This window comes from Entelurus aequoreus, linkage group LG07 (genome assembly GCF_033978785.1).
Source record: "Entelurus aequoreus isolate RoL-2023_Sb linkage group LG07, RoL_Eaeq_v1.1, whole genome shotgun sequence".
Taxonomy (NCBI): Eukaryota; Metazoa; Chordata; class Actinopteri; order Syngnathiformes; family Syngnathidae; genus Entelurus; species Entelurus aequoreus.
Window position 1 is genome coordinate 31,963,408 of NC_084737.1, and position 12,597 is coordinate 31,976,004.

Below are 12,597 nucleotides of genomic sequence, written 5' to 3' on the forward strand. Positions count from 1 at the left end.
TTTATGCATTTTTATGTATAAAATACAAAAATCAAATTGCAATTTTGAAGACAAAAATCACAATTAGGTTTTTTCTAAAAATCGTGCAGCCATAATTTGTACTAAACAGAACTCTTAACATTAATAAATAACATCAGGGTGGTTATAAAATTAGGTAAATAAAGTTTAATCTACGGATTATTATTCACAACTAGCCAGAAAGAAGAAGATGTTGTAGCTTGTGTACACACTACATCACCATGAAGACACACGTTCAAGTGACATCACGCGTTCAAGTGACAAGCACTGCCTGGATTAGTAAGGCTTTTTCAAATTCAAAGTACCAGTAGAATGGAAAAACAAGTTGCCTCTATATTGAAGCTATTATCATATATATTTAATGTATAACACCAAAAGACTTACAAAAGTTTGGGAGTAAATAGATATGTTTTCAAATAGTGTCAATCTCACTGAGAGTCCTGAGCCATTTTGAGAGATAATGAGCAAGCCAGTCAGGTGATCCGTGACGTAGAGGTGGGAAACACAGATCCCTTTCCCATCAACAACAATGCAAATCATGCAGCCTTTGCGATAGCCAAAAACGATTACTTTTAGAAAAACTATGATCCAGAACTTTATATTTCTGATGCTGAACATAGGGAGGGTCAGCTACAAGTTTTACAAGCTGTGTGCTAAACAGATCCAGCTTTAGTGAAACACTATGGCATCATACAAATTTACAAACAGAAATACAAACTACAAACATGATAAAACGATCGCTTACTGTACAATGTCTGCTCTCACTGCAATGAGGACAGATGGGATATTAAATATTCCCGTTTGGATGAAGAATTTATCATAATTCACACAAAGAGTTCAAATAAAAAGTTGCTGCCTGCAGACATTGTCTATGGTTGTGTGTGTTTGTCTTTATCTCCGGGTATAAATTGAACGTCACAGATGAACAACTTCTAGATATATGGCTAAACTCTCCTATTATCCAGATGTGAGGCATGATTCATAATCTAGAATAACTTTGACGAGCCCGAGATGCGATGAAGTAGCTGTAGCAGCAGCAGGACATCACGGTTAGCTCACAGTACAGCAGCAGAGAGCTAGTTAGCTGTCTGTTATCAATGCGCCGCTAAAAAATAGATTGTCTGCGTTAGGTCTTATAATAACAATATCGCTAATATTTGGTTAATATTCAGGTCACGATATGTAAATATTGTTGGCAGGTTTTGGATGGTTATTTAGAGTGTTTGTGGGGGGAATTGAGAGCCCCATTGACTCAATTGTTAGCTGACTTTTTATTTATTTATTTACGACTTAGAATGCATAAAAAAAGAAAAACATTTATGTTCTTGTCTAACATAGGGATTGTGAATGATATACAGCACATCTGTTTCTAATTTTTGCATATTTTCAGTATGACTGATTAGTGTTGTAACGATACCAATATTTTGGTACCGGTACCAAAATTATTTTGGTACTAAATTTAATAATCACTTATTCTTCTGCTGTTTGATACTTTTCATTAGTTTTGGATGATACCACAAATTTGGGTATCAATCCGATACCAAGTAGTTACAGGATCATACATTGGTCATATTCAAAGTCCTCATGTGTCCAGGCACATATTTCCTGAGTTTATAAAATAATATACATTTTAAAAAAACGAAAGATGTTGTGATGCCAAAAAATATCAACGTAATCATAGTAGTATCGACTAGATACGTGCCTGTACTTGATAACATTACAGTGGATATTAGGTATATACCCACCAATGGCGTTTGTTTACATTTTGATGCCTTTGAGCTACGGTGTGTAGTGAAGCATGTTTAGCTATTCCTCGTACTGCATGGATGATGATTGTAAGAAACGTACTTTATTTGTCGCCATGGAGACCAGGATTAGTGATTTAGAAGTAGCTAAAACACTGCCGACGGCGGATGGACGTTAGCTGCTAGCTAGCTAGCCATGTCCTTAAAGTACCTCTTCCTGAGGGTGTTTCAGTGTTATAACTTCACCTTTATTGTTAGTTTTTAAGGCAAAATGTGTCCGTTCTCCCTTTTCTGTCTACACACTGTGTCTGCTTGTAAGTACTCCGTGATTGTGTGCCGCCGAACATGCTCGTCTGCTCGTAAACCAGGAATGTCACGACGTGACTTCGACGCGGGCGCGGTGGGGTGCGGGACCGGTACGTTTCAGAGACAGTATCGTACCGAAAATGATTCATTAGTATCGCGGTACTATACTAATACCGGTATACCGTACAACCCTATGACTGATCTGATACTATGGTTAGAGTGCAGATGCGTTCCCATCATGACGTCACCCGAAACCAAATATAAAGAAATTGCCAAAGACGTTCGCAGCAGAATATTCAAAATGGCTGTCTGAAATTGTGGCATTTTGTGATGTTTAGACGGTATTTTTACATAATTTGCGGATTGTAAATACAATTGAATATGGGTTAATGGATACAAAAAAAGGTGAAATGACAAAGTCTACCTCATTAGTAATGAGCGCGCCTTTATTCAAAACTTAAGCACTTTCGCCTGACTTAAGCGAGTGGGCGTAACCATAGGAATAGAATACGAATAAGAGAAACATGTGTAAATTCAAACGTGTTAAAACATACTTAAAGGCAAACAAGAGAATAGGGCCCCAAGAGAGAATGAAAGTGTTGCAAGAGCTTTTCAGGGAGGCCAAAATCAAACTCTTACCAGACAAATAGGACTTGTTTTTAACTTGGTCCATTGGATCTGAAAAGACAAGAAGACTGCAAAGTCACTTAAGGCCCAGTTAAAAACATTGTGTCCCTGGCCTAGTGTGATACAAGAAAGCTAAAAAAGTACTTTATTTTTACAACATATTTCCCGCACTGACACAGGTTTTCAACGTGTAATGAAAAAGCAATAACAAAACGCCACTGTGCCAAAGTAAATGCAAAAGAACAATTATAATTTGAAAAAGTGTTTAGTTTTATGATTTCAGCAGGCACCCCTTAATAACAGTATATTTGCAAGGCAATCCATGATGCTTTTGCATGCATGTCAATGTATTTAATATCCACTGTGTCAGACAACAATAATAATTTATGTTCTAAACTACTCAGACTGTGATTACAGTGGAATTTAGAAAGAGGAATAATACACAAATAGAAATTAGTTTAAAATATGTCTGTTTACAAATGAACTCAGCATTTTACTTAATTACTGCTTCAAGATAAAAGCACGTTTCTTCTCATCCAGTTTGGCTGTGTGGGATTACTGCAAAAGGGACTTTAAATTCTATTGCCGTTTTTTTGTCTTCTTTTTTTCATTTCTGTCATACATGTGTTTTGGGGGTTTGCGTGGGTGTTTGGCATTTGCTGCATTTTACTTTTTTTAATGGGGATCTTTTATTAAGATCCCCATTAGCTGCTGCCATAGCAGCTGCTATTCTTTCTGGGGTTTGAAATTTCACAATGCTTTTTATATATGTACAGCATACGAGTAAAAGGGAATACAAACATTCATACATAAATAACAACACTCAAAATACAAAACCCAAAACCAGTGAAGTTGGCACAATGTGTAACTCCTAAATATAAATAGAATACAATAATTTGCAAATTCTTTTCAACGTATATTCAATTGAATAGACTGCAAAGACAAGATACTTAACGTTCAAACTGAAAAACTTTGTTGTTATTTTTTGCAAATATTAGCTCATTTGGAATTTGATGCCTGCAACATGTTTATAAAAAGCTGGCACATGTGGCAAAAAAGACTGAGAAAGTTGGGGAATGCTCATGAAACACTTATTTGGAACATCCCACAGGTGAACAAGCTAATTGGGAACAGGTGGGTGCCATGATTGGGTATAAAAGCAGCTTCCATGAAATGCTCAGTCATTCACAAACAAGGAAAGGGCGAGGGTCACCACTTTGTGAACAAATGCATTAGCAAATTGTTTAAGAACAACATTTCCCATCAAGCTATTGCAAGGAATTTAGAGATTTCACCAGCTACGGTCCGTAACATCAAAAGGTTCAGAGAATCTGGAGAAATCAATGCGCGTAAGCGGCAAGGCCGAAAACCAACATTGAATGCCCGTGACCTTGGATGCCTCAGGCGGTGTGTAAAGGATATCACTACATGGGCTCTGGAACACTTCAAAAAAACATTGTCAGTAACTACAGTTTGTCGCTACATCTGTGAGTGCAAGTTAAAACTCTACAATGTTAAAGGGAAACTTCGGTTTTTTTCAACCTGGGCCCTGTTTTCATAATTTTTTCTGTATATGTGAGTGCTGGATAAAACATTTTTTGAGGTCGCGCCAGTATTGAGCAGGGCAGGCAGCCTCCAGCCCAGCTAACGCTCGTACACAGGGCAACTGGCTCTCGTCAAAATTCGGCCTATAAACATGCATTTTTTTCACACTGACAGGCTCAGATAGTTACAATGAGTGTCCGACAACATACTAGAAAGGAGAAATTAACGTATGTCTCTACCTTTAGCTGGAGATCGCTGTTTGTTGTGAGCTGTGTCCAAATCTCACCACGCTACAAATCTCGTTCCGAAATCTCGCGATAACTCGCGACAAAACACCGGTGGAAAAACAGTTACCTGACTGAGGTGAAGAGAGATGACTGAAGTGATTTTCTGCCTCCACTATAAAACTAAAATAACAGTCTTCGGTAATCCAACAGAAAATCACTTCAGTCATCTCTCTTCACCTCAGTCAGGTAACTGTTTTTCCACCGGTGTTTTGTCGCGAGTTATCGCGAGATTTCGGAACGAGATTTGTAGCGTGGTGAGATTTGGACACAGCTCACAACAAACAGCGATCTCCAGCTAAAGGTAGAGACATACGTTAATTTCTCCTTTCTAGTATGTTGTCGGACACTCATTGTAACTATCTGAGCCTGTCAGTGTGAAAAAAATGCATGTTTATAGGCCGAATTTTGACGAGAGCCAGTTGCCCTGTGTACGAGCGTTAGCTGGGCTGGAGGCTGCCTGCCCTGCTCAATACTGGCGCGACCTCAAAAAATGTTTTATCCAGCACTCACATATACAGAAAAAATTATGAAAACAGGGCCCAGGTTGAAAAAAACCGAAGTTTCCCTTTAAGCGAAATACATTTATCAACAACACCCAGAAATGCCGCCGGGTTCGCTGGGACCGAGCTCATCTAAGATGGACTGATGCAAAGTGGAAAAGCGTTCCGTGGTCTGACGAGTCCACATTTCAAATTGTTTTTGGAAACTGTGGACGTCGTGTCCTCCGGACCAAAGAGGAAAATAACGACCCGGACTGTTATATGCGCAAAGTTCAAAAGCCAGCATCTGTGATGGTATGGGGGTGTATTAGTGCCCAAAGCATGGGTAATTTACACATCTGTTAAGGCACCATTAATGTTGAAAGGTACATACAGGTTTTGGAGCAACATATGTTGCCATCCAAGCAACGTATTTTTAAAGGACGCCCCTGCTTATTTCAGCAAGACAATGCCAAGCCACATTCTGCACGTGTTACAGCGTGGCTTCGTAGTAAAAGAGTGCGGGTACTAGACTGGCCTGCCTGTAGTCCAGACCTGTCTCCCAGTGAAAATGTGTGGCGTACTATGAAGCATAAAATACGACAAGGGAGACCCCGGACTGTTGAACAACTTAAGCTGTACATCAAGCAAGAATGGGAAAAATTTCCACCTGAAAAGCTTCAAAAATTGGTCTCCTCAGTTCCCAATCGTTTACTGAGTGTTGTTAAAAGGAAAGGCCATGTAACACAGTGGTAAAAATGCCCCTGTGACAACTTTTTTGCAATGTGTTGCTGCCATAAAATTCTACTTTAGTAATTATTTGCAAAAAAAAAATTAGTTTCTCAGTTCGAACATTAAATATCTTGTCTTTGCAGTGTATTCAATTGAATAAGTTGAAAAGGATTTGCAAATCATTGTATTCTGTTATTATTTACGATTTACACTACGTGCCAATTTCACTGGTTTTGTATTTAGGATAACAAAGTTATTTACCTTCCAATTACAGTAAACAATAAACAACTCTACACTAATGAGAAATAAAAGTGTATATCCTTTGAAATGGTTACTTGCATCATTATTATATATTATGATTACATTAGATCCTAAACACTATAGTTTTTATTGAGTATTTATTCAGTTTAAAAGCATGATGTAAACAAAAGTGGAGTCTGTATATACAGATAAATAGTAAATTATAAGTAAAATTAAATAAAATAATAAAATATTTTTGAAAAGTAAATTATGGCATATAGTTCTAATGTGTGGCACCTGGAGACATGAATATGTTGATTGAGAGTAATCAACATCACTCGTTATTTTCGCACTCCTATGCATTTACATGTATAAAATACAAAACTCTCAAATCGAATTGCAATCTTGGAGAGAAAAATCGCAATTCGTTTTTTCTTGTGCAGCCCTACTCTATACTGAAACGTCTTCTACATTAAATGAGTTCGACAAGGAGGTATTAAAAAGCAACTATCTGTTGACTGATCCGTGGAATGTTGATGAATATCACTGTAAAATGAAACTTTGCTGTTAAATGGGATTGGCTTTTTTGTTAAAATAGAGTGAGTTTAATGATATTTGTGTGTTTTTGGATTCTTTCTGCGTTGGAAGAGCTGCAATATTGTCCCCCGTCGGCCAGTGTGCACATCCACCTGTCGAACCTGCTAAGTAGTTTTCGAAGTGACTCACCCTGATGGCGGCTTTGTTGCAGTACACGCGTGTGACGGCCAGCCAGGTAGGCAGGTCGAGCATGTTTTGCAGAACCTCTTCATCAAGCTCCAGGTTGGACAGCTGTCCCTCCCCCTTCAAGGTACTCAGGTTGATCTTGTCTGGGGACAGATTCTTGGTGAACCTAAGAACAGGAGCGGGACCAATGACCAATTGTTCAACTTGTTTATCTGAATACACCCAAATAGCTCAGATCTATGGGACAGAACAGAAGGGGGAGGTGACAAAACAGCTACACGGTGAAGCGGGACACTCATTTGTTAAATATCTAAAAAACAGTTCTGACACATCATGATGACAATTACGTTAAATGTCAAATGAGAAAACTAAGGAGTTGGTAACAGCTACATCACTACTGAGTTGTGAATGTCCAAACACTGTTAATACAGTGATGTGCCAGATAAGCCTTGCAGACCAGCAGAACATAGAGCTTCCTGTTCTGAGCACTGAACCATCAAACTTCATCAGTCATGGACAATCTGTGGTTTGTTTGATTGGATTTGCCTCTTATTTGAATGAATGAAGAGAATTTGACTAGGATGAAATTGTACAACTTCCTCTATAACTGCCAGGTCAGACTAAAAAGAGGTGGGTTCATTATTAGGAGCAGTATGACTTCAAATACTATTGTGGAACATAAGCTAATGGTTAAGATTATCGTGCTTTAAATAAGTAGAGATATTCAAGAGCTTATCCAAGGCAAGAAAAGGAAGCCATTGTAAAACCTGTTGGCCTAACAATTAAACGGTACTAAAACTGATTTCAAAATCAGTCTTGTGAAAAATAAACCATATCAAATTATCACACAGAGCTTAATATTAGATGTCAAATTACCAATAAAACTTTATATATCATATACCACTTTTAGAGCTGCAATGATTAATCGATTAGAAAATAACTAAAATGTATATTATGTTGCTTTGGTTAATGATTTAATGAGTGTAACAAATAAAATTGATTAGACTGGTACCACATGGAGTGCCCGGAACTTGAAATAGGAACCAATATGTAACATACTTTCCAAATTCATTAGGAGCACACATGAGAGCGGTGGTGTGTGTGCGCCCTGATCTGTGTGAGATTTTTGTTTGTTTTACATTAACGCACACATGTTAAAGGTTAAATTTTTGTTTCGTACGGGTCGCATTGGCGCGACAGTTGAGTTCTCAGGATGCAAAAAGACAGGCAGTATCAGCAGCAGCGTACATGTAAGAGGCTTTTAATTCATTACACAAGGCAAAAATACACAACTTAGATGCTAGCGTAGCATGGCATGAACTTCAAAAAGCGAAGCATGAAGCCAAAACACAAAACAGTCGCGCAGGGCGAACCGCAAGAAAGTCTTAAGCGTGGCAAAAATGGAAACCGTAACTGTTGCGCAGAGCGTACAAAAATCCTGCAAGGACTGGCGGGGTGACACCGGTATAAAAAAGGGGAGGGATCGGTGGCAGCAGCAAGTAACGACACTAATCACTAAACTGAAACCGGTGTAAGCGTAAACAAAGGACGGAAAGGAGCGCTAGAAACAGAATTAAACACAAAACCTAGGAGAACAGCAACAAACCCAACACAGGACATCATGGCAATTTCAATGTTGATGATGTGCATTACAAAAAAAAATGAATGAAGGTTATGAAGCAGAAAAATTGTTGTTTATTTGAAATATTTTCCCTAAACTATGCATTGAGGTTATAAAGTGTGTTTAATCTGGTTAATTGAACAAATTAATTGATGGATTACTCGATTAATCGGACAAACTAAATTAATCGATCGCTGCATATTATTCCCTATGTGCATTTTGGACTTTGTCTTTTTTTTTAAACAATCATGTGTTGCAGCAAGAGAGGGGCGCAGCTTTCTACCGATCAACACCTGATGGTGAGTTGGCTGTGATGGTGGGGGAAGATGCCAGACAGACCTGGCAGCCCCAAACGCATTGTGAGGGTTTGCTGGGATTGCCTGGCAGAGTCTCCTGTCAAACAGAGTTTCAATTCCCACCTCCGGAAGAACTTTGAACATGTCACGAGGGAGGCACTGGACATTGAGTTCGAGTGGACGATGTTCCGTACCTCTACTGGGGGGACTCATTTCTGGGAGGGATGAGTCTGCCTACAGAAATGAAGTGGAGCGGCTGACTGGGTGGTGCAGGGAAAACAACCTGATCCTTAATATCACTAAGACGAAGGAGCTGACCATGGATTTCCGGAAGAAAAAAACAATAAACATCCAACCACTGTACATCAATGGGGACTATGTGGAAAGGGTCTCTAACTTCAGGTTCCTGGGGATCCAGATCGAGGAAGACCTGTCGTGGAGTATGAACACCTCAGTGACCATCAAAAAGGCACAGCAGAGACTTTACTTTCTGAGACTCCTCAAAAAGAACCAACTGTCACAAAAACTGCTTGTGTCCTTCTATTGCTCCTCAATAGAGAGTGTGCTGACATACTGCATGTGTGTATGGTATGCCAGCTGCACGGCGGCAGAGAGAAATGCACTTCAGAGGGTCATAAAAACGGCCATGAAGATCACTGGCTGCTCTCTCCCCTCCCTAGATGAACTGTACAGTGCCAGGTGCCTCAAAAAGGCCCAAAACATCATAAGGGACCCATCTCACCCTGGACATAAACTTTTTGAACTGCTGCCCTCGGGCAGGAGATACAGGACAATAAAATGCCGGACAAACTGATTTAAGAACACTTTTTACCCGAGAGCAATAGTGTCGCTGAACACAAGACAATAATGACTGTGCATGTGAGCTGTGTGCTTGGTATTTTTATGTATTTGTATCTATGTTCTTATGTTTTTATGTGTTGTTATGAATTTGCACTAAATTAGTTTTGCATACAATTTCGTTGTACAATGTACAATGACAATAAAGATATATTCTATTCTATTTCTATTCTATTGTCGAGGCGGCCGATTGGAGCTGTGGCCGCAAGGTGGTTGGTGCCTGTCGTGGCGGTAATCCTAGAACCTGAGGGATGCAGTCAAGCTGAAGAAAGAGTCCTATCGGGCTCTTTTGGCTCATAGGACTCCGGAGGCAGCAGACAGGTACCGACAGGCCAAGCGGTGTGCGGTTTCATCGGTCGCGGAGGCAAAAACTCGGACATGGGAGGAGTTCGGGGAAGCCATGGAAAACGACTTCCGGACGGCTTCGAAGCGATTCTGGACAACCATCCGCCGCCTCAGGAAGGGGAAGCAGTGCACTATCAACACCGTGTATGGTGAGGATGGTGTTCTGCTGACCTCGACTGCGGATGTTGTGGATCGGTGGAGGGAATACTTCGAAGACCACCTCAATCCCACCAACACATCTTCCTATGAGGAAGCAGTGCCTTGGGAATCTGTGGTGGGCTCTCCTATTTCTGGGGCTGAGGTCGCTGAGGTAGTTAAAAAGCTCCTCGGTGGCAAGGCCCCGGGGGTGGATGAGATCCGCCCGGAGTTCCTTAAGGCTCTGGGTGCTGTGGGGCTGTCTTGGTTGACAAGACTCTTCAACATCGCGTGGACATTGGGGGCGGTACCTCTGGATTGGCAGACCGGGGTGGTGGTTCCTCTCTTTAAGAAGGGGAACCGGAGGGTGTGTTCCAACTGGGATCACACTCCTCAGCCAGGTCTATTCAGGTGTACTGGAGAGGAGGCTAAGCCGGATAGTCGAACCTCGGATTCAGGAGGAACAGTGTGGTTTTCGTCCTGGTCGTGGAACTGTGGACCAGCTCTATACTCTCGGCAGGGTCCTTGAGGGTGCATGGGAGTTTGCCCAACCAGTCTACATGTGCTTTCAAGGTTCAAGGTTTTTATTTGTCACATGCAGAGTACACCACAGTGAAATGCTTTGGGTCATGATCGAAAGGACAAGATCACGGGTACAAACGGCCGAAATGACTTTCCTCCGCCGGGTGGCGGGGCTCTCCCTTAGAGATAGGGTGAGAAGCTCTGTCATCCGGGAGGAGCTCAAAGTAAAGCCGCTGCTCCCCTACATCGAGAGGAGCCAGATGCGGTGGTTCGGGCATCTGGTCAGGATGCCACCCGAACGCCTCCCTAAGGAGGTGTTTCGGGCACGTCCGACCGGTAGGAGGCCACGGGGAAGACCCAGGACACATTGGGAAGACTATCTCTCCCGGCTGGCCCGGGAACGCCTCGGGATCCCTCGGGGAGGAGCTGGACGAAGTGGCTGGGGAGAGGGAAGTCTGGGCTTCCCTGCTTAGGCTGCTGCCCCTGCGACCCAACCTCGGATAAGCGGAATAAGATGGATGGATGGATGGACGGATGGTGTTGCAGCATTACTTTGTGGATGATGTGACTGGAACACAGTATTATTATCGTTCTTTTTTCTTTTTTTTTTAGAAGGATTTATGTTCCATTTTAAAACCCATTTTTATACCGTATTTTCCGGACTATAAGTCGCAGTTTTTTTCATAGTTTGGCCTGGGGGTGCGACTTATACTCAGGAGCGACTTATGTGTGAAATGATTAACACATTACCGTAAAATATCAAATAATATTATTTAGCTCATTCACGTAAGAGACTAGACGTATAAGATTTAATCGGATTTAGCGATTAGGAGTGACAGATTGTTTGGTAAACATATATGAGCATGTTCTATATGTTACAGTTATTTGAATGACTCTTACCATAATATGTTATGTTAACATACCAGGCACGTTCTCAGTTGGTTATTCATGCGTCATATAACTTACACATATTCAGCCTGTTGTTCACTATTCTTTATTTATTTTAAATTGCTTTTCAAACGTCTATTCTGGGTGTTGGGTTTTATCAAATAAATTTCCCCAAAAAATGTGACTTATACTCCAGTGCGACTTATATATGTTTTTTTCCTTCTTTATTATGCATTTTCGGCCGGTGCGACTTATACTCCGGAGCGATTTATAGTCAGAAAAATACGGTACTCTAGCCTTTAAATAGACCCCCCTTTTAGACCAGTTGATCTGCAGTCTCTTTTCTGCTCTGCCCCCCTGTCCTTCGTGGAGAGGGGGCGGGGGGGGCACAGATTAGGTGACCACAGATAATGCGCTAGCTGTTCAAAGTCGGGACCCGGGATGGACCACTCATCTGTGCATCAGTTTAGGGCGTCTTTGCGCTGCTGACCTGTCTCCATCCAAGACGATCTCCGGCTAGCCCCACTATGGACTGGACTCTCACACTATGATCTAGATCAGGGGTGTCAAACGTACGGCCCGAGGGCCGGATCAGGCCCGCGAACAGGTTTTATCCGGCCCGTGGGATGAGTTTGCTAAGTATAAAAATTCACCTGAACAGCTGTTGTAAATGTGTCCACTAGATGTTAGTACATCAGTCGAGGAAATTGATCAAACTACATAAATAACAACCTGTAATTTGATTTTGATATCATATTTTTATCTTTATTGATTGAAAATTAACACCAATGAGTTGACTGATGAACATTATCACATAATATATTCAGAAAACATAAATAACGACAAATAAAGATAGAATACTATTAAGCGCAACATGCAAGTGTAATAAAAAACCTAACAACATTATGATTTGTACAATTTCAGAATGTGCTTGTTCTATTTTTAAACAAAGAGAACAATCTGAAGTTGTCTTTATTTTTAAGTTATCGTGCCGTGATTTTACCAGTCCGGCCCACTTGGAAGTAGATTTCTCTCCATGTGGCCCCCCATCTAAAATGAGTTTGACACCCCTGATCTAGATCCACTCGACGTCTATTTAAAAGGCCTACTGAAATGACATTTTCTTATTTAAACAGGGATAACAGATCCATTCTATGTGTCATACTTGATCATTTCGCGATATTGCCATATTTTTGCTGAAAGGATTTAGTAGAGAACATCGACGATAAA

At 40.8% G+C, this 12,597-nt stretch overlaps 1 protein-coding gene across 4 annotated transcripts in view; it reads right to left on the reverse strand.

The window, feature by feature from the left end:
* bltp3a (bridge-like lipid transfer protein family member 3A) overlaps positions 1-12,597 on the reverse strand; it is a 28,605-nt gene that overhangs the window by 13,845 nt on the left and 2,163 nt on the right. For all 4 annotated transcript variants that reach the window (XM_062053228.1, XM_062053226.1, XM_062053227.1 and 1 more), the window contains exons 2-3: positions 6,706-6,868; positions 2,709-2,747 (exon numbers count right to left, since the gene is read on the reverse strand). In XM_062053228.1, coding sequence (XP_061909212.1) covers positions 2,709-2,747; positions 6,706-6,868 — 202 coding nt within the window. The remainder of the gene's footprint in view (positions 1-2,708; positions 2,748-6,705; positions 6,869-12,597) is intronic.